The sequence below is a fragment of the Vombatus ursinus genome, unplaced genomic scaffold (genome assembly GCF_900497805.2).
Source record: "Vombatus ursinus unplaced genomic scaffold, bare-nosed wombat genome assembly UNPS02014798.1, whole genome shotgun sequence".
Taxonomy (NCBI): Eukaryota; Metazoa; Chordata; class Mammalia; order Diprotodontia; family Vombatidae; genus Vombatus; species Vombatus ursinus.
Window position 1 is genome coordinate 43,337,663 of NW_020954576.1, and position 22,896 is coordinate 43,360,558.

Here is a 22,896-nt window from a genome sequence, read left to right on the forward strand (position 1 = left end):
TTTTGCAGATGAAGAAAGGACTAGTAAGTGGTGGAGGTGGGACTCACATACAGGGTTTCTGGATTCAAGTCCTTTATGCCATGATGCCTTATTTCTGAACTTCCTTGGCCAAGTAAGGGGCCAAGTAGAGGGCATAGAAACCTGGGTATGGGACTGAGAGCAAAATTCCCTTAGTTCAAATCTGTGTTCCCTGGCCTAGGTCCTCCCTCTCTTTCCCCAGATGTCTCTGGCCTGTACCTGCAATTTGGACTGTAGAACATAGAGCTGATTCTCGAGTTCGCTGTGCTTGGCCCCTAGGTCTCTCCAGTCTTCCTTTAAAGTTTCGTACTGCTCCCTCCACTGCTCACATTTGAGCTCAGCCATGGCCAGGGACCTCTGGGGGAGTACAAAGATGGAGAGGGTGACGCCTCAGAATATTCACCTCACCTCCTGTCCTGCCCCTCAATCCAAGCCCTGCCCAGTACCTGAGTGCTCTCCAGCTGCTGTTCAGCAGCTGTTTTCTCCTCCAGCAGTTTCTGCAGAGTCTCTTTTGCCTTTTGCTCATAGCTCTGCTTCTGGTCCTCCATTTCCAGAAGGACCTTTTTTGCACCTTCTTTGGAGTATTTCTGCAAGGGAGAGGGCAAAGCTACCGCTGGTCAGTTATACATACTTTTCCCTCCCAGGTAGTGAGAGCTGGAGTGAGGATGGGGCAGACTACTTTAGATGGACAGGAGGAGGTGAATGGGAGAGAGTAAGGCCTTCTTACCTGACATCCCACTATAGACACAAGAAAGGAGGGATTTGAATCAAATAGGTCTTACAAATCTATGCCTCTCATGTAGTAGTCATTTAACAAATGCTTGTTGATTGACTTTCCTACTGAGGGTGAGTAATGATATACCGCATGAATAAAGAAGATGGATTGCTTTTAGAGTCAGTTATTGATTATTTGCATTAAGTAGATAGTATCTAGGTACAGATAATTCAAAATGCAAGACAATCCTTAAATCCCTTTGTTCTACTTTGAGCACTTACATTTAAAACTGGGTGTGTCTAAGAATTCACAGCATATCAGATCAAATGATGAAACCTCATGGTGAAAAAATACTCAGGAAGAGCTGGTAAGTTTCTAGTTTCTTCATCCTTACCCATTTCCCCCTTTCCCATCCCTCACTTATGCCTAGTGCATGTTAAAAATCTATCAGACTACTGCCAAGTACCACCCTGAATGGAGTTGACCACCCCTCTCCAGCTTGCTTGTTATATGATTAAGTACTTTGCTGTCAAGGAAGGAAACTTCAATTCTCCTTCCCTTTTACACCAGCCAAGGAGTTGCTGATGAGCTGATAGTGTTGCAAAAGAGTTGAAAGCAAGATTGGCCATAGATACACTAAACTGTGAGTGATTTGGAGTTATTCTCCTTCCCTTCCAGGGGCTAGGGCTGGTCTCAGAGTCCCAGTGAGCCAGATATCAGTTTGTCAGACTTCATTAAACGACCCAAACAGTATAATCCTAATATGTCAAAGCTCAGGGCACAAAAATTGTCTGGTTAATATCTGTGTTTATCAAGTGCCTCTCTTTGTGTTTCTAGTTAGATTTCAGGTTTCTCTTGAGCCCATAATATGCTAAGTATTGAGATTCCTTGGAAGGAAAGGAGGAAAGGAGTAAAGAGTGCGGCTAGGGGAGAAGCCTGGGACTCTGCTGAAGAAAGATGCCATCACACAGCGAGGTGAGCCGGAAGGAGTGTCTATCAGTCACATTGGCCCTTCTGAGACACAGGACTGAGCTCACAGACAGGCTTCTCCTTTTACCTGCACTTAAAGGGTCCCTCAGGGCCATTACCTGGGTACAGGTGTGCAGCTGGTTTTCCAGGGATCTCAGTTTGCACTTCAGCTTGTCCTCATTCAGCTGTCCCTGGGGAGAGTAGGGGATGAATGAATGAGAATTCGGGCTGACCTGAAGCCAAGCAAAGAGCTTTTCACCGCTTAGCCAGAGGCTGGGCAGGACAGGGGACAGACAAGGGTTATTGGGACAAGGGTAGCTCTACCTCTCCTCTGGCTGGAGCAATTATAGGAATTAAGTGGATTAATTGCGCTTAACTTTGAAGGTATTAGGGGGTTTGAAGGTATTAGATTCCTGTCTAGTGAGAAATGACTGGCGTCAAAACATATTAAAAGCAGATTTTAAAAAGAGATCTTAGGAGTAGAGTGATCCAGAGGGCCTTTCCTAATGGCACAGATATTGTAGGATCCCATATCCGGGGCTGGAAGGGCACTCAGAGGCCATGGAGTCCGACACACCCATTTTACAGATGAAAAAACAGGTCCACGGAAGTCCAGCGTCTTACTCGAGGTCACACAAGGAGGAAACCGTCATAGGTTAGGTTTGAATCCATGTCCTCTGATTCTAGAACCAAAGTTCTTTCTCCCGTACCACCCTGCCGGACCAAACCCACCTCAAAGGAGGCAAAATTGTGAATTAGGAACCGATGAGCCTTCTTTCTCTTTTGGTGCTCCACTTCCCACTTCTGCCTTGCTGCTCATTCCCACCGGGCAGCCTGTATTTCATTCTAGCTTCTGGGGCCTTAATCTTTAGCAAAGGTGTTAACTATTAACCTCTGTTAACACTCAAGATATTAACCCTCCCAGAACAATACCAATTTCCCTAGGCAGCTCTTGAGGGGGCAGCTAGGTGGTGCAATGGGTAGAGCACCCAGCCTGGAGTCTGAGTTCAAATGTGACCTCATTCACTAACTACTTATGTGGCCTTGGACAAGTCACTTCACCCTGTTTGCCTCAGTTGCCTCATCTGTAAAATGAGCTGGAAAAGGAAATGGCAAACTACTCCAGAATCTTTGCCAAGAAAACCCCAAATGGGGTCACAAAGAGTTGGACACAACTGAAAAAATGACTGAACAGCAACAGGTGGCTCTTGAATATTGAAAAGCCTTTATGACCCCTAGAAATGAATTTTTCATTTTTGGGGGAGATACAGGCTTGAGACATCACCAAAATTACATCACATTAGAGCAATAAAATCAAACTCAAATAGAAATGGAGCCCTGCAGGCCATGTATTAACTTAGAAAAAAACAAATCAACATTATCTATGTTTTATTGTATTTTCATTTATTTTGCTAAACATTTTCCAATTACATTTTAATATGGTTCTGGCCACTCTTGGGAGTTTTGCAGGTTGCAAGGACTTTGACACCTCTGCATTAGAGGTCTCCTATTCCACCTATTTATAGGGTGGCCCCATCTGGTGATTCATTGGAAATTCAAAGAGAAAAGTTACCTCCGAGGGTGGGAGTGGAGAAGGATGAGGGGAATGTATATCCATTTCGTGAGAACTATTTTTGTCTAGCATTCCTTAATGATGCTGCGTACAAATTTTAGGACTCCCACAACTAAATTATGAATCTAGAGGCATTTGGGACCCTTAAGGATAATTTAATCCAGCCCCCATATATTACAGGTGAGGAGATTCAGACCCATCGAGGGAGAGTGACTTACCCATGGTCACATAGATGGTGTTAGGGGTGGGATTCTAACCCAAGTCCTCTGCTTTTAGAGTCAGCCCTAGTGTACCACATTGAGCCCCCATGATCCCTATTTGGGGCTCTAATAAAGTAGCAACATTTTTTCTAACTTGGTCTTTGGTCCTCTCAATTTCCCCACACCTTTTGACTTGTCAGTTTCATCCCTACTGAGGATTTTTCTGCTTTTCTGACATTGGACGTCATCTCTGGAAGACTCTTTATGCAGATTAATGATAAGGCATAATGGATAGAATGTCACCCTTATAGCTGGAAGACCTGGGTTCAGGTTCTGCCATTGACAAGCCTGCCTGTGAGACCCTAAACAAGTCTGTTAATTGAAGAGCAGGCACTGTTCTGCATTGTAAATGAAATCACAAGTTAGGTTAGTTCCACTGCCAGGGAAAAAACCAAACCCTAAACAAACCCCAATAAAACCTTATCTTCCAGAGAAAAAAGCTATCTGTGGTAATTACTAATTGCTCAAGGCTTCATACTCCAGCCTCTCCAAGCCTACCCTCAACTGCATTTCTAAAGCCCTTGTGGGCCATTCATCACATTCTCAACCTTGTCTCCTGCAGTTAGCTTCTACAAATAATCTAGGTTTATTTCTCATCCACAACCCACCTGGCTTTCCTGGTTTAATCCCAGGCTGCAGTGAGTTAGGAAAGGGTAGAATGGGGATCTCTTTTCTGCCTTGGACACTCCTCTCCACCCAAATTCCCCTTCTCTATCTATCTCCACCTCTATCCAACAGCAGAACATCAAAGCATCAGTGAGATATTTCCTCTCCAGTTGAGATACTCTTCTCCTTTCTGGTCTTCTCCTTCCCCTAAAGTAGCATCTTTCATCTTCCATTTTGATCTTCACTAGTGGTCTCTCTTCTAACCAACAGGAACCCCACCCTCTGTCCTTCCTGTCTTACATTTGTAACTTTCAACAACAACAGAAAATGATTTGTTGAAACGAAGCAAAACAAAAACTTCACTTCTGTTTTTTTTTTCCTTCTCTCTTCTAAATGCTTCATCCGGGCTTCTAAAGCCAATGGATAGATAGAACAATGAGCAAGGAATTTTATTGTTCCAGGTATGTTTGGCTTCTCCAAGAGCAGCTCACCAGTAGAGTATGAGGTCCTTAATTACAGCCTCCTGAGAATTCATTTATCCTTTGTGGAACCAAATGCATTCATGGAATCATAGGTTATTAGCCCCAGAAGAGAAAGCAAGGATCATCTAGTCCAAGCCCCTCATTTTATAGATGAAGAAACCAAATCTTAGGGAATGAAGTGACTTCTCCAAGGTCACACAGCATGTTAGTGTAAGCCAGGATTTATTGAGTGCAGTCTTAAGCTTTTTCTATTATTCTCTGGCTTCTCTGTATACTGACCATGTAAGATACAACCATATTTGACCCAAGTATAAAGTTTACCAGGAGAACAATGTGAGGACAAAGGAGAACTGGGGTGAGTTCTTCCCTCTTTCTCCCTTGCTATTTACCAATTCAAACAATGCCCTTGTGCTGGTGCTCTTTCCCTATTTTTTCTTTATTTTAAGTAAATTTTTAATGATATATTTTGTTTTTACATTGCCTAAATTTCCCCCATGTCATTCCCCTGAAAATTATTCTTCTTCTCCTTCTTTTTTTTTTATTACCAGACAGTGGGGTTAAGTGACTTGCCCAGGGTCACACAGCTGGTAAGTGTTATATATCTGAGGCCGGATTTGAACTCAGGTCCTCCTGACTCCAGGACCAGTGCTCTATCCACTGTGTCACCTAGCTGTATTCTTAATAAAAAAAAACCCAAAAGATGTAGATAATCATAACAGACAAAATAGACAATTTCAGTTACAGTAATATAAAAAACTTTCATACAAACAGAATCAATGCATCTAGAAGAGAAATTATTATGAAAAATTCCTTGCCTCAAACATCTCAGACAAAAGTCTGATATTCAAGATATATAGGGAATTAACAGACACATGAAAGAACAAAAGTCATTCCTTAACAGATAAGTGGTCAAAGAATATAAATAGTTTAAAAAAAGGAATGAAATCTAATAATAATATATGAAAGAATGTTCCAAACTAGAGCTGTCAAACTCCTAGCCCACAAGTTACTGCCTTCAAAAATCCCAAGTGCTTCTTCAACCATGTTAAAATGTAATTAGGAAATATTTAACAAAATAAATAAAATACAACACAACACAGATAATGTTAACTTGAGGTTTTCTAAGGCAATATGCTACCAGCAGGGATCCATTTCTATTTGAATTTGATACCACTGCTCTAAACCATTAACAAAAGAAAAGCAAATTAAAACAATCCTGATGTTTTACCTCACACTAGCAAATTGGTAAAGATGATAAAAAACAGAAATAGTCAATATGGAAGGAGCTATGGGAAGACAGGCATACTAATTAATTGTTGGGAGAAAATTATTTGGAATTATGAGAGAAAAATCACCGAAATGTTCTTTTGATCCATCAAAATTCATACCCTTTGACCTAAGAAGGTCAAAGACAAAAGGAAAGGTACTATATATACACCAAACTATTCATCCTCATACTTTTTGTGGCCAAAAAAAAAATTTGAAACAAAAAACAGCTTCCCGTTGTTTGGGTAATAAATGTAGTATAGGAAGGCAATGATATATATCCTTGTACTGTAAGAAGCAATGAATACTGACAATTTTATAGGAATATGAAAGACTTGTATGAACTGATGCAGTTGAGAAGGTGGAATCAGGAGAACCATATACCTGTGACTACAGTAATCTAAATAACAAAGTTAAAAGGCAGCTGAATTCTTGATTAAATGCAAGTACCAACTTTACTTTGTTTACAGAAATGGACAATAAAACTTATCTCATACCTCATACCCTCATGAGGGTGGGGTGGAGGAGTAAGGGAAGTTGGGGTTACCGGTGTGAAATGTTGCCTATGATGTCAAATGGGATCTTTTTTGCTTTTCTTTCATTTTAAGGAAAGTCTTAGTGGGGGATGGGGAGAAAAAAGTTGTCCTAAAAAAAGCTGTCCTAGAAGTTGTCACCCTACCTATTCTAAGGAAAAGTATCTAATATTAGTTACTTATGCTGAATGTGAATTTAATTTAATGCGTTAACTCTCCCACCCTTATTTGCATTTAAAAATCTGATCTGTCTTTTATAGGATCATAGAATTTGGCACTAGCAGGCACCACCTTAGAGAGCTAGTCCAATCCCTTCATCTAACAGATGAAGAAACTGAGGCCCAAGGAGGTAAAAGTGTTCAAAGGTCACATAAGTAGTAAATAGCTGTGATATCATTCAAATCCAGGTCCTGTTACTCCAGATTCCGTCTTCCTTTGGCAATGATGTTAGGTCTGGAAGAGACCTCAAGCTTGTTCAATTCCCTTTCTCTTGTGGCTGAGGGACCAAAGGCTCACTGACTCCAGTTCTGTCTCCTCACTCCCAGGCCTCTGCTGTCCATAGCAGTTCACGATTTAAAGCAAATCGGGACATTAAGTGGTACCAGAAGTCACCCCTTTAAATCATGGTTTAGGAAGATGCAGGCCCAAAAGTCTCCGGGAAAGGGACTGATAAGGCTCTATGTACCATACTCCTGTCAGTCACTTGTGGCAGTGAGATGGAAAATAAGGGCAAATGAACAGGAAAAAAGCTACCCCCCCAAAACCCCAAAACTATGGTCTTTAAACAGATTTCCTGAAAAGAGTGCTTTCAGGGGTCTCAGAAAGTTTATGTTCCTGACAGACTTGTCAAGAAGGGGTAATTAATGAAGTGTATTTGATTGAATCTGTGGAACTAAAATGCAAAATGAAGTTTGACATCTATGGACCATTAAAGGCAGAAACTACAGAGTGCTCTGCACTGTCCTGGCTGCCTGGTTTAACTTGCTCAGAATAAAATGTTGTTTCAAAAAAAGGGTGTTATCAAACTGCAGTGAAACATGGCCTCATTGTCATTGCTCCAGACAAGAGACCATGTGGCTGCAATATTAAAGAAGAAAATGGCAGATGGGACTTCAGCATTGGTGCTGGCTTCTATGTAAATGCTCCTAAAGAACCTTGAAAAACCAACTGCAGAATGCATTCATATAATAGATGAGCTGCTCCAGATGATAAATATCAATTTTCTATCTTGACCCAGAAAGAATGTCTATTTTTTGGGCCACTTTATAGGAGCCATTGGAATGTTTTAAAAGAAAGAAAAATAGTTTGTGTCAGCATTCTTTTCAATCTGTTCTGACCTTGGCGGAGAAAAGGCCTTTACCCCAACTATCCTCAAAAAGTTAACTAGACTGTGCATACCCTTTGATTCAGTCATACAGCTATTAGGCCTATACTCCTAAGAGATCAAAGAAAGAAGGAAAGACCCATATGTGCAAAAATATCTATAGTAGCTGTTTTTATGGTGGCTGAGAACTGGAAACTAAGGGGGTACCCATGAATTGAGGAAAGGCTGAACAAATTATGGCATATACATATTGTACTATAAGAAATACTAAAAGGGATGATTTCAGAGACACCTGGGAAGACTTATATGAATTGATGCCAAGTAAAGTGAGCATGGGGAACTTGGGGAACAATTTATACTCAGGACAAAATCAAACCACTTTGAAAGAATTAAGAACTCATATCAATGCAATGACCAACTACCATTCTAGAGTACCAATGATGAAGGACATTACTTACCTCCTGTCAAAGAGGTGATGGACTCAAGATGCAAAATGAGACATACATTTTTGGACATGGCTAACGTGATAATTTGTTTTACTTGACTATCCATATTTGTTGCAAGATTTCCCTGCCCCTGTTCCCCAACCTACCCAAGGTGGGAAGAAGTGGGAGAGAGAGAAAATAACTGCTTGTTAATTGAAGAAAATAATTTTTTTTTACAAAAGGTCATCAATAGATATTTAAGACCAGATCAAAGTAATTAGGAGGCCCATGATACGTTCATCTTGTGAAGACCTCTCTAGATTCTCAGTTGGACATAATAGCTGATCATGGCAAAGATGACCAACCAGTTTCTTGACAACTTTATAGCTGCTTGTGCAGAACAGAAAATCCAGTTATATTCATATTGCAAGATTGTCTTCTACTTCACTGCAACTTTTGTTAATGATCACATCAGACATCATCTAAAATACCTGAATGGATAAAACTTCATTTATGAGAAATCTCACACTGATAAAAGTTAACATGGAAACAAAACATTTTTGAAAAGATAGGATTATGCTTTAAAAATTATTGCCTGTGGAAAGTCCCTTCTAGTTTTGGTCAGAAGGCATTACCTTCTGAATGAATGAATGAATAAATAAATAAATATTTTTTTTCAAGAGAAGGTGCCACATGGGGAGAGCTACCTCATATGAGATGAATTTCTTGCTGAGTTAAACTGTGCTGAGCTTCAAAACTTCAGTGCTTTTACAAAACCTCCAGTATTCCCACAGGGTTCTATTCCCACAAATCCTTTTCTACCTACCGGTGTTCAGTCCTGTGGGTGTCAGCTATTTGGGAGGAATGGACATCCTAAGGCAGAGGGACAAAGACCAGTCATACACACCTGACACTGTTGCTGTTGCAGCGTATGGGCTTCGCAGGGCTTGATTCTTGAAACCGTTTCAGTTTTTTCCGCCACTTTGTCTTTGTTCTGTTCGCCAGAAACACCACCACCTCACCTCACGGAAGTGTCAGACCACAGCTCATTTCCCCACACCAGGGAGCCTGTGCCAGGGCAGCCAATCCCCCTCTTGTCTACTGACTCCACATCTGTGCTCATGGGCATTTCAGGTCTCACCAGATGAAACAGTTCAGCTCTTTCTCTGCTCACTTTTTCATCAGCATCATATGCTCCTCTCAGGACTTTCCAGATGAGCCCAGCTTGCCAGGGTCCCCAATAAGTAAAACTAGTTAGAGTCTTGCTTCCTCTAATAGATAGTTTATGGGGAGGTATTTTGTATGGGGAAGTATGTTGTATGGGGAGAGGTAGGGGACTCACCTCATCCAGTAAAATATGATAGAACAAACTGCTTGGAGTTTGAGGATGAGCCAGACTCTTAAAATTATTATTATTATTTTTCTAGGCCAAGGAGAGGTCTTGATGAGTTACTCATCTTTAGTGAAGCTCAGACCTCTGGGGTAAAAGTCAGTTGAGTGCGAGAGCAAGGGCTCTCAGGAGCCCAGTGGAAGAATCTGAGAATGTTCTTCTTCAAAACAGGAAGTTGGGGGAGGGGTATTATCAGTACTCAGCAGAAGAACCACTGCTCCCCATTCCTGAGTCTGGAGTGAAAGACTTTTCTTCTTCTCTTCCTTGCTGGATAATATTAATAGTTTGTCCAGGGTCACAAAACTTGTGAATGTCTGAGGCTGGATGTGAACAGGTCTTTTCCACTCCAGGCCCAGGCCTCTAACCACTTTGCCACCTAGCTGCCGTTAGCCTGCCTCCTACTCATCCTTTAAAGCTCAGCTCCTCACTTCCTATTAGAAGCCTTCCCAAATCCTTTCATTTTTTTCCCTTTTGGACTTCACACAGCCCTTTGTGCATCATCATCTTCTGAATAAATGTTTAATGTTTTTATACTTTCAGTATATATTCAGCACTATTCAGGTATTATTTTTTAGGTATGTGTTATATCTCCCTCCTCTCCTCTAATTAATCTTAATGAGTGTCAGAACTGCATCTCATTCAATCTTCATATCTCCCCCAGTGCCTAGTATATTGCCACATAGATGCTGCTTAAGTGCATTGAATTTAATTTGTAGATCTCAACTTAATCCAGGAATTTAGGAATCTGAGCTAGCATTTATATGATTCCAGATGTTCATATAGCCTTACATATATTATCTCGTTCAGTAAAGAACCTCAGGGGGTAAGAAGGACAGTCTGCCCCAGCCCCAGGTCCTCAACTTTGTAAAAAAAAAAAAATGTTTCACTTCCACCCAACTAAATAAAGATGACCTTGTGATGTAGTTTAATGGCCAAGGGGACACAGAACTAGGGAGTATGATACGATTGAGGGGGTGGGGCTAAGCAGAAAGACTGTGACCTTCCCAGGGCTAGGTTTGGTGCAATTTTACCTCTTTACAACTGCTTTGCTGTTCAGGTGTGTCACTAGTGTGCAGAGAGTCAACTCTTTCAAGGTGGCATGGTGTTGTGGAAAGAGCCCTGACTCTGTAGTCCGAGGATTTGAGTTTATAACTTGCTTCTGACACTAGCTGTGTTACTTTGGCTGAGTCACTTAAAATCTCTGGGCCTCAGTGTCCTCATGTATAGAGCAAGACAGTGAAACTAGGTTCCTCTGTGGCCTCTTCTGATCCTAAATCTGATGCTATCCATCTGCTTAATGAAAGGGAGTAGGAGTGCCGATAACTCAAATTCCTTTTATCTAAAATGTTTCTGTTCGTGCCACTGATCAATCTTAATCATACCAGAAAATCTCGGTTCCAGTTATTTGTAACCTTTGGAAAGTCTCAGTTTCCTTATTTGTAAAATAAGTGGGTTGCAACCCATCCTTAAGTTTACTAAAAGTGCTAACATTTTATTGTTTTGTATAGACTAAGGAAATGAGTTTGCACTGACTGAGTAATTACTAACTGGTTGGCAGGAAGAGATAACCACAGAGTGTACTCTGGTACAGTAGAAAGAACACTAGATGATGAATGAGAAGATGGGTTTAATCTTGACTTTGTCACTAACTCCTTGTATGGCCTCCTTGGGTAGGGCACACCTCTTCTGGCCTCTGTAAAATGAGAGTGTTGGACTAGATCTGTGAATTGTCCCTTCCATCTGACAGTCCATGCCGTTGTAAATGTTTGAGTAGGAGGGTGAGGGATGGAACTAGTCTATGGTTAATTTTGGCTTTGGATGAGCTGGGAATCAGACTCATTGTTCCATATGGGGATAATTGAAATTTGATTGCACTCAATGTTTAGAAAACTTCATTCATTTGTTTTGCTGAAAGAAAAAAAGGGGAGATTCTTGTTCCTGGTAGATCCCCAGACATCTCTTTCCATGGCAACATTACTTTGAGTTGGGACTTAGTAGGAGGGTTCTGTTTGCACTAATACCGGGGCTTGCTTTACAACCTGAGAAGCTGTTCAGCATCTCTGGGTCTCAGCTTCCCTTACCCCTCCACCTGCCCTTTTCAAAAGTGTTCTTAAACATCTTAGCTTGGCATACAAAGTCCTTCATGGTCCATCTCCAGCCTTGCTTCTCTTTTCATATAGTTCACATTAATCCCTATCACACCCCATTTAGAATCCTTAGCTTCTTTGATGGTTCAGATCAGGTGTCACCTCCTTCACGAAGCTTCCCTTGTTCTCTTAGTAGTTGTTCTCTCCCTCTTCAAGTTATTTTTACTTATCTGTGTACATGCTGTATGACTCAGTAGAATGTAATCCCCTCATGGGCTGGAACTGTTTCCTGGTTTGGCTTTGTTTTCACTTCTCACAATGCTTTGTATATAGTAGCTGCCTAATAAATGCTTGTTGAATCAGATGGGCCACATGCATGGAAAGGGATTGTTCTTACCTTCCAAGACCTGTCAGAAGCTTGAAGCAGTGTAGACAGGAGCTCTTGGAGAACCACCATCTTGTGCTTCAGAACCAACTCTCTCTGCAGGGCTTCCTGGAAGTGAAATGAAGCAAGAATAAATTAAACTGAGAGGGACAATAGGGCTGACTGGCAGGGGTGGGGTGGGTGCTGGCTTATTACTTACTTTGAGGTAGTCAGATAGCTGGATAATTTCCTGATGAGAAAGAGAAAGATATTAAAAAGAACTTAATGCCCATGACCTCAAGTAGGTCACAAGCAGGGTTGAAGTGTGTGTGTATACATACATGTGTCTAGCACACAGTAGACACTTAACAGATGCTTGTTGATTATATGTGACCTTAGGCAAATGATGCAGTGGAAAGGGCACTGGATTTGAAATAAGCTCTCAATAAATGTTTTTTTCACACACTCATTCATTTGAATCCTAGTTTTGTCATTTCCTACCTGTGTGATCCTGGGAAAGTCACTTAACCTGTATCAATTCTTCATCTATAAAATGAAGGGGTTGGATCAAATGATTTTGTAGGTCCTTTCTAATTCTAAAATCCCATGGGTTTTTGAAATCCATCCTGGATTTTACCAGGGTTGTCTTTTGGGCCCGTATTTTTGTCCAACTGCCTCATCAATTCCTCTGCTCTGTAAGGATTGTGTCCTATTCTAGCCTGGGTTTCTCTTACCTTATCCAGAACTGCAATCCCGCAACTGAGAAAAGAAAAAAATAAAAGGAGATGGCTATTGGATTTGAACAGCTGGGCCAAAGAAATACAAAGTTCATCAGTGAATTAATCCCTTCCATTCTATTCTTTTCCATAGTCTATGGTTCCCTTCTTTCCTTTAACATTAGAAGGAAAAATATCTATATATCTATATATCTATATATGTACATACACATATAGACACATACATATAGACACACACACACATATATACATATAAATAAATACACACATACACACGTATAGTCCCTACCCTCTCCCATCCTGTGGGGGCACACGTGGTATAGAAGGAGTCTGACTAGGGGAATAGTAATGTGAGAGGTTTGGGACCAGGAAATAACCATGGAAATACTCACTTGGTTTGCTGGCTGGCATCATTTTTAATTGTCAGTTGTAATCCTAGTGATTTCGTTTGTGTACCTGAAGAAGAGAGAGGAGTGGGGAGAATTGTTGAGGTGAAGCTCTGACCCTGAAACTGTCAGAGGAATAGGAGAGAATGATCCTGGATAAAGTGCAGCTGGGATGGCATAAGGTCCATTTCCAGTAAGTTGGGGTCATTGCTGGTTGTCTCTCTGCATGGCTCTCTATCACTGGGGGAAAGGATCTCCTTCATACCTTGATGAAGTGTGAGTGGCTTTTTGACTAGCACTTCCACTGGTAAGAGTTCCCAAGTAGAACGATGGTCAGAGGGATCCTTATGGTTTCCTGGGGGAGGATGGTGTTGGATTGAAAAGACCTTGGTACTGGTCTCAGATTCCTGCAAAGAAATCCAGAGATGATAAAGACTAATTCCCAAACCTTAGGAGACTTTCCAACCTGCTACAAAAAACTGAATTAGGAATTTTAGGTTCAGGAACTCTCTGAATGATCCAAGAAAACTTTGTTTTTACTTACTCCCCTGCCATGGCTTTCACGGCACTAGAGTCATTCTAGAAATAACCTTTCTTGACACGGAAAATGAACACCTCAGTCATCCCCTTGATCCTAGGCAGTACTACTGCTCCCTAGTTCAGACAGATAATAGTCAGGGCTGTCCAATGGTTTGTGCTCTCCCAGACCAGGCTTTCATTGCTCCATTCACAGTATTTGGGGTTCTTGTCCTTTTTATATAGTTTATATAGCCATTATGGTGTAGTGAGTTGAATACTGAACCAAAAGTCAGGCAATCTGGTCTCAGCTCTCTCACAAACTAGCTCTATGACCTTGGTGAAGCACTTAATCTCATCACCAGAAGCTAGTTGAACCAGATGTGAAGGTTTATCTATGTAATCCCACTTACTAAGGAGCTAGTGGAGACCCTGAGCTTGGAAATTCTGACCTGCAGTGGTTTAAGCTGATCAAGTGTCTGCATAAGTACAGTATCAATACGGTGAGTCCCTAGGATGGGAGAATCACCAGGTTGCCTAAGGAGGGGTAAACCTGCCCAGGTCAGATATGGAACATGTCAAAGCTTCTGTGTCAGTTGGTAGTAAGATCAGGCCTGTAAGCAGCCTCTGTACTTCCAGTCTGGGCAAGAGAGAAAAAACTAGTCTTTAAAAAAGAAAAGAAAAAAAGAAGCTAGATGAACATTTGTCATGGACGTTGTAGATGGGATTCATAATTTGGTCTAGATGACCTGTGAAATCTCTTCCACCTCTAAAAGTCTATGTATTTCTCCACGTATCAAGTTTCTCTATGACATTGTTTTGGACATTGAAGGCATGCTTATCAAATGAGATTCTTATTTGGGAGAGTTAGCTAATTGGATGACCGAATTAGGATCAAGTCAGGTCAACAAGCATTTAATTCAACAAGCATTGTCAAAATACAAAGACAAGCTGGAACAGTGATATGACATTTAAGTTAAAAAAAAAATAGTGGCATGAATAGAAGACAAAGAATAACATGGTTAGATTGTAGTTCCAGGATTTTAGCAGATTGTCGTTTCAATAAGAATCAATGTTGTGCTAGGACAAACAGAAAAGAAGCTAACAAAATATTAAGTTGCAATAAAAAATAGAGCTATAGCATTCAAAATTAGGTCTTACTATATAACATTCTGGATAGGCCAAATCTGAAGAATGTGTCCAGTTCTGTGTTCCACATTTTAGGAAGGACATTGACAAGTCTTACGTCCAGGGGAGGGTGACCAAGATGGCAAGGAGCTTCCAAACTATGTCACATGAACATCAGTCAAAGGAACTGAACATATTTAGTGAAGACTAAATGGGGGTGGGGAGAGGCCCAATAGGATAGCTCTTTTCAAATATTGGGAGTGTTTTCTTTTGGACAGACTCAAGAGGACGAAACTAGGACCAATGGATGGGAGTTAAAAGAAGTCAGATTTTGGCTCAATATAAAGAAAACAATTCTTCAATTAGAGCTGTGAATCATTGGAAGTGTTCAAGTAGAGATTGAATGACCTTTATTAGGAATTCTGTAGAGAAAATTTATATTTCTGGTAGGGGTTGCATTCAATGATTTCTGATATTGCTCCCAATTCTCACATTCTATAATCCTGAGCACTGCACTAGAAAGAGACAGAAAGTCCAGGGAATCTTATCAGATTCAGGGACTCTAAGAAAAGTAAAGTGATGAGTGACTGGAAAGCTGAGAGAGAGAATATTCTGGCAACCAATTTCATTTTTTTAGGAGGGTAAAACTGAAAATCTCTTTTTTCTCTTTTTCTTCCTTTTCTCTTTCTCCTCGTCCTCCCTCCCTCCCTCCCTCCCTCTCTCTCTCTCTCTCTCTCTCTCTCTCTCTCTCTCTCTCTCTCTCTTTCTCTCTGTGTTTTAGCAGGCTAGAAGTACAATAGTCACTCATGGGCCCAGTCCCGCTGCTGATCAACACAATAGCTTTGATCTGTTCCCTTTGGGACCTGGGACAATTTGCCCTTCCCCTTAGGGATTCTGATGGATCCCTTCTTCTGGGGGCTTACCATATTGGTACTGGACTTAGTATGGACACCTGATTGGCTTTAGATCTACTGTAACTCAGAACTTCTGAGCTCAAATGATCCAGCAGCTCCAGCCTCCTTGGGAGCAGAGCTTACAGGTATGTACCAGCATATCTGGCCAACCCTTTTTATTTCAAAACTTCTTGAAAATCTTTCTGAAATATATCAAATACATATTTTTCCTTGGAAAGGATAATATAGAATTTATTATAATATATAGATAACATAGTGAAAGATTTTTTTTTTCCTGGTTGACTGAGGATCTCATGGTTTTTTAGGGCTATCATTCTGAACATAAGGTTCTTTCAACATCAGTCTGCTTGATGAATTGCAGATGAATCAATCAAGAAGTACTGATAGATAGAGAACCTACTCTGGGCGCAATGCTTTTCTAGCCGTAGTGGGAATGCCTGAGAAGAAAGAAGACATTTTTGCTGCCTTCTCTGCTCTTTTAGAATTTACAATCTATTTGGGAAGGCAGGATTAACACAAGTGGAACAATGAGAGAACAATACAAGGACTAAGCTGTGGTACCAATTCTAAATGCCATAGAGAAGAAAAAAAATCAGAGCCAGAGCTCGACATAGGTCTTTAACGATGGATAGGAGTTGAACATGTTGAAAGAAGAGGGGCTGGGGGAGAGGTACAAAGGTTTGGAGGTAGGAATGAACATTCTAGGTTTTAGGGGATATCAAGAAGGTCAACTTGACTGTCGATGAGGATTTGTATGGAGGAATGATGTAGATGTAAAAGGTGTGGTTGATTAGACTGGCTATCAACTGACTATGGGGTATGTACCATGGGAATAGTTTTACTGAGTCTGAACATTAATGTGATACAGAGGAAGGAGGACTGACTATGAGGTCAGAGGACCTGTGTTTATATCTCACTCCTGATGCTTATTCCTATGTGACTTTGGGGAAGTCACTTAAAGTCCCTGAGCTGGTTTTCTTATCTATGAAATGAATGATTTGGACTAGTTGACCTCTGAGGTCTTTTCTAACTCTTGATCCGTTATTAGCTCTGCCATGTGGTCATTTCCCTTTCTCCAGGCCCAGCTCAAGTGACACCTCCTCCTATTGCCTTTCCTAAGTCTCTTAGCAAGAAATGACGGCTTCTTCCACGGAGTGCTCATTTTACTCCCTTGACCTCTTTCGTCTGGTAATAAGTAATATTTAGTGACCTACAGCTCTCATACCCTTCGTAGGCTGTCAGTTCCTTAAAGGGCAGACACAATATCATTTTTCATCTTTACATCTTTTGTGCCTAGCATAATGCACTGTATGTAGCACGTGTTGAAATGAATAGGAGCATGGAAGGAAAAAATGTAATGTTCAGAATGATAGTCCTAAGGACCCACAAGATCCTCAATCAACCGAACAACAACAACAACAACAACAACAACAAAACCCTTCCGTCTATATTATCAATATAACCTTCAATTCTACACTATCCTTACCAAGGAAGGTTATGTATTTGATATATTTTAGGAAGATCTTCAAGAAGTTTTGAAATAAAAAGGGTTGGCCAGGCATACTGGTACACAACTCTAATCTCTGCTACCGGGGAGGCTGAGGCTTTTGGATTGCTTGAACTCAGGAATTCTGAACTGTCGTAGATCTAAAGACAATTAGGTGTCTGCACGGAGTCCAGTACTCAGTGGGGAGCTCCCAGAAGCAGAAGATTGGTTGAGGACTCTCTCTTCATCCCCAGACTAGTGCAGATAATGTGGAGAACGTTCCTCCATGGTGGCTACCTGTTGTCCAGATGATGACTCCGTGCCACTGCAAAGGTTGGATGCCTTAAGGTCACCTTCCTGGCCTTCCTTTCTTAAGAGCCCCCGGGTCCCAGATAATGAGCCTTTCACTTTTCCTTCTTCTATTTCCAGGTTCCTTCTCTTAAGAAATTGCTGTTGACGAGGGCTCTGGGTCTGCTCACTGCCAGGCCTTCTTCTGGTCCTCCTCATCTGGCGGCATGTAGTCACGTTGGGGCGGCGGCGACGGCTTTCTCGAATCTCCTGTCGACGCTCACACTTGGCCTCATAGGTCTCAGCTACCCGGGCTGGTCCAGCTGATGGCTTGGGGTTTGGGTAGATCATGATGCTTTAGCAACCTGTCGTGCTTGGCTCTTGATTCCTAGGACAGCTCTCTTATCCTAGAGCAAGCCAAGAGGCATGAAGAGGGACAAGGATTTTGTGTGAGTGGAGCAGAAAAACCAAACCAAACCAAACCCCACACCCCCCAAACCTTTTTCCCGTAAGGTAGAGGGACAAACATGGGCAGATTGGAGTGCTGTTCTGGAGTCTGACCTCCTGACAACTTCTGTCTCCGAGGCAAGTTCCTACTTTTCTCTTGCCTTTAGTCCACTCTTGTAGTTTTACTCTTGTAAAATGGGAAGTGTTATGTTCCCTTTTCCATCCTTCTTAGTCAGGAATGTCATGAACATGGATTAAGTAAAAACTGTAATGAGTTTTCAGATTTTTGGGGATATAAGTTGTAAGCTGAGGCTGGACTTCATTCTTTAAAAATAAATTTTTATTCACATCTTTAGTTTCATATCTCCTCGATTTCCCAACATGTCTTTGCCCTACCCCCCAAAGCCATTTCTTATAACAAATAAAAAGGAGGGGGGAAAAGTCCTGTTTTACTGGAAAAGTGTACCATCATATGCAATGTTCTACACTCTGAGTCCCCCACCTCTAGAACAAGCCTTTATTAAGCACCTACAACGTTCCAGTCATTGTGCTAATCACTTTACATTTGATCCTCACAACAACTCATGGAATTAGGTGCTGTTTTACGTTTTACAGCTAAAGAAACTGAGGCAAACAGAGTTGAAGTGACTTGCCCAGCATCACCCAGCTAGTAAGTGTCTGAGGCCACATTTTGAACTCGGGTCTCCCTGACTCCAGACCCAGTATTTTATCCATTTTGCCTCGCTGCCCTTAACTGTGGCAGTCAAGCTTCATTCTTCAGGGCCTTAGTGAGATTTGCTTGAAGTTTTCCCTCGTTATTCTCTGGATTCTGCAGAGTTCTGCCCTGAGAAGGGAGTTAACATCTCCATCCCATGTCGTAGAACAAATTGTTACTGGAGACTGGCAAAGACTGTTCTTAAGGCAAGTAGGCCTGGTCCAGGTTCTCGAGGAGAAAACCCCCTGCTGTTCCTCCGTGGCTGAACCCTAAATCAGGGTTCTTCTTCCATCCCAAGCCCCTGTCTCGGCTCATGAGGCAGGACCTGACTTTTAGCCTCATCTCAAGGAATCACTAAGCATTTGTTAGATTATTGCTTTTTGCAAAGAAGGTTATAATTCAAGCCTCGGATTTCAATATCTGGCTCAGTAACTCTGGAAAGGGGACTCCTATTTAAAGGCCATCTGCCTACTAAGGCTGTGCCTCTCTCTTTCCTAAACCTGTGTTAGAACTGCCTGCCAGCCCTCCCTGGATCATACACTCTTAGCATCACCAAACTTCATTGGATCTCAGGATTGTAGGTCCAGAGCTAACTCCCCCAAGGACCCTTGCCAGGGGCAAAGGTGATCCTGCTGTGCCTCTGCATGGTCTAACTTCTTTTTTTTATTTAACATTTCCACATTAGTCATTTTGTGAAAAAAGAATCAGAGCAAAAGGAAAAAAAAAACACGAGAAAGAAAAAACAAAACAGAAAAGTGGAAATAGTTCTTTCTCTAGATGTGGATAGCATTTTCAATTGTGAGTCTTTTGGAATTGTCTTAGATCATTGTATTGCTGAGAAGAGCAAAGTCTAACAAAGTTGGTCATCACACAATGTTGCCGTTACTGTGTACAATGTTCTCCTGGCTCTGTTCACTTCACTCAGCATGTTCACGTAAGTCTTTGCAGGTTTTTCTGAAATCCTCCTGCTCATTATTTCTTACAGCACAATAGTATTCCATTACATTCATATACCACCACTTGTTCAGCCATTCCCCAATTGATGGGCATCCCCTTAATTTCCAATTCTTTGCTACATGGTCTCACTTCTGACATACTGTCTAGCACCCAGACCTAAGGCTCTTGGTTTTTATTTTTCCTCTTCTCCCCTCCTATTCCCCTTCCCCCACCCCCCAATTCTTGCCCCACCTACCTTCCCTCTACATCCTGCCTTGTGGTTATATAGGCCTTTCATTTCCCTCTCTAGCAGCTGCTGAAACAGAGATGGATGAACCCCAATGAATTTAAGCCTGCTATAGATTAGGGGAAATTGTGCATCCTGTCCTCTCCCCTCACTGACTACCTTAGGATGTGATATTCACTAGGCTGGGTGGGGCGTGGATATTTGCCCATAGTTTGAGGTGGCCTGTAATCTTCGCACAGGGTGAAGATTGGGGAGTGTTCCCCTTTAGCCTGGGCATAGTTGCTGTCCAGGCTGGACCAGTCAGGTGGGCACAAACATGGCTGGGGTAGGAAGAGGGTGATTGGGAGGTGGGCAACAGGCTGCCTGAAGTCCACTTTGTCTGAGGTGGTGTTCTAGGTCACCACCCTATTCTGCCTCTGACTTTTACTGATTCTTACTGATGCCAATTGATAGGCTCTGTAGCTGAGGTAAACGATCTGAATAATTGAGATGATTCTGCTTCTTCACACTATAGAGAATGATAGAGGTAGTGGTGAGACAGAGAGAGATGACACAATACTCTAGCTCAGCTGGCTACACTAATCCAATAAATTGTTCACCTCCCTACTTCCAAATGGGCAGGTACAGTTAGTGACCAAAGAAGGGGTCCTAGCAGAAAGGACTCCTCAAGAAGGGGAAAATTCCTAGATTTCCATGGTCTCAGAACTTTTCCTAGCTTTGCCCTGTCCCCATATCATCGCTTATGTATACTTACACATGTGATAATTATCCTAGCTAACATTTATCTAGGCCAACTCTGTGCCAGGCATATATGTACATAGTGTTTCCCCTGATAGAATGTAAACTCTGAGTCCTTGAGGACAGACACTTTTTTTTTTTTATCACTTTTGCTTGTATTTCTAGTACCTGTCACAGTGCTTGGCATATTAGAGAAGCCTGAGGACCTATAGATTGACTGACATATCTAGCCTCTCGGATGGAGTCTTCTGGACAGTAGTGAATGGAGCTAGCCTTAGCCTGAGAGATACTTCTGGCCCTGTAGTGCCAGCAGCAGAATAGACCCAAGTCTTGGGATTTCCCAGGAATAGGAAGCCTGCCAATCTAGGCGCTGGAGACATAGGCAAGGGGAGAGAAAGGAAATGGAGAGCCTGTGGTACTCTGTGCTCTGGTTCACAGAAAGGCCAGACTGAAAAGATATTCACTCTTGGTTAAGTGTCTGGTTTGTGGCATCTGGAAGGAATACCTGGTGCTCAATGAGTAGTGTGGGCTGCAGTGGATCCAAGAAGGGAAGCTGTGGTATTGTTGGTTCCCCTCTTCCAATCCTCCTTCCTGAGAAGTGTGTTAAGCGGAGGTGCTCCTAACGGGTGGGGAAGCTGGTGTTTTTAGGTTGAGTAGCATCTACCTCTCACCTGGGTCAGCACTGCATTCTCACCCTGGGTTGGCACCCCCCGTTCCTGAGGGACTTTATGCTAACAAGTCAGTTTGCCGAATCATCAGGACTTCCTGCATGAGTAAGGGCCCTTTCTGTCTGCGTCTTAGGAGTTAGAGATAGGAGGGGAAACCTCTGAAAGGCACTGTGGAATAAAGGATAGAATGTCCTGTTTGGAGTCAGGAAGTTGATGGTTGTTGTCATCATCGTTGTCGTTGAGTCGTTTCAGTTGTGTCTGACTCTTCTTGACCCTGTTTGGATTTTTTGGCAATGATACTGAAATGGTTTGCCATTTCCCTTTACAGCTCATTTTACAGATGAGGAAACTGAGGCAAATTGGGTTAAGTGACTTGCCCAGGGTCTTACAGCTAGTAAGTGTCTGAGGCCAGACTTGAACTCAGGAAGATGAGTGTTCCTGATTCCAAGCCTGGCATTCTATCTGCTGTGCCACCTAACTGCCCAGAGTCAGGATGATCTGGGTTCAAATCTTGCCTTAACTGCTTATAAGCTGTATGATCCTGAACAAATCAATTAATCTCTCTAGGTTTCAGTCCCTTACCTATAAAAATGAGGGGATTGAACTAGATGGTCTTTTTAAGCCCTGAATATGAGTTTCCACAGTCCCTCCAACAGTAGAACCACTGCTTAGTAGTTATTATATGAAATTCAGGGTAGGAGGGAGCCTTGAGAGAACATCTACTCCATTCACCTACCTTCAAATAGCCTGATCCCTAAGCCTTTTGGGGGTGGGGGGAAGGGAAAATGATTGTATTTCGTTCATTCATTCATTCTTCATTCATTCATTCATCATAATTGAGTATTGGAAAGAGTGCTGAATTTGTAATCAGAGGACTTAAATTCTTGACTTTTCCTTTTATTACTTATTACCCATTGGGCTAGTTACTTAATCTCTCTGAGCCTTAGCTGCCTTATCTATAAAATGAGGGGTTTGGACTAGATGACCTCTAAGATCCTTTTCAGTTTTAAATCTGTGACCTTATGAGATCCTGTGAATACATTTGTTTCCTTTCTTACATATCATATAGAGGAGAGATGAAAACTAACCTTTGTCCTCATTGACTGGAGCTTTTGGAATTTAATTCTATTTTTTTTTTCTGCTCTTCAGATCACCCAACAGTATTCATTTTAGTGTTTCTTTCTTTGGCCCCAGGCAGATCGAACATGAAAACCTCCTCTGACCCACCCCAAAGTCAGAGGCCAAAATGCGGATATGGGCAAAAATACACAAGCTTCTTCCCCAGTTACCTTTTTGTCCCAGATGCTTTCAGGCCAGCAGCAGAAGGGAGTATTCTTAGGAGCAGCAGTGTTGGGGCCTTAACCTTCCTGTTCTCTAGGGGATCAAGTTTGACTCTGGTCTCAGATGGGGCAAGAGAAATGGTTGAAGTTTGGGGTTTTCAATCTGCCGTTCCAATCCTTGCTGACATTTCCCTCCTCCACCGACCTTTCTTTTCTCAGTAGTCCTGTTGAAACAGGAAACAGATGAAGTCACAGCACTTACAAACCCTAGTTCCTCTCTTACTTATTACTACGGCAAGGGGGAACTCTCAGCCCTTGAAATCTTGAGGACTGGGTTTAGGAGTCTCTCAGTTTTGGTTGTTGGGTCTGTGATTGTCCTTTCACTGGCTAGCCTTCTC

At 41.9% G+C, this 22,896-nt stretch overlaps 1 protein-coding gene across 1 annotated transcript in view; it reads right to left on the bottom strand.

Annotated features, from left to right (window-relative positions):
* Positions 1-22,739, bottom strand: part of TRAF3IP3 (TRAF3 interacting protein 3) — a 35,185-nt gene extending 12,446 nt beyond the window's left edge. Inside the window, exons 1-10 of the mRNA XM_027870870.1 lie at positions 22,508-22,739; positions 17,477-17,874; positions 13,401-13,542; positions 13,142-13,205; positions 12,747-12,771; positions 12,233-12,262; positions 12,046-12,141; positions 1,822-1,893; positions 465-605; positions 238-375 (exon numbers count right to left, since the gene is read on the bottom strand). Of these exons, the coding sequence (XP_027726671.1) occupies positions 238-375; positions 465-605; positions 1,822-1,893; positions 12,046-12,141; positions 12,233-12,262; positions 12,747-12,771; positions 13,142-13,205; positions 13,401-13,542; positions 17,477-17,818 (1,050 nt within the window). The 5' untranslated portion in view covers positions 17,819-17,874; positions 22,508-22,739. The remainder of the gene's footprint in view (positions 1-237; positions 376-464; positions 606-1,821; positions 1,894-12,045; positions 12,142-12,232; positions 12,263-12,746; positions 12,772-13,141; positions 13,206-13,400; positions 13,543-17,476; positions 17,875-22,507) is intronic.
* Positions 22,740-22,896: the final 157 nt, after the last annotated feature.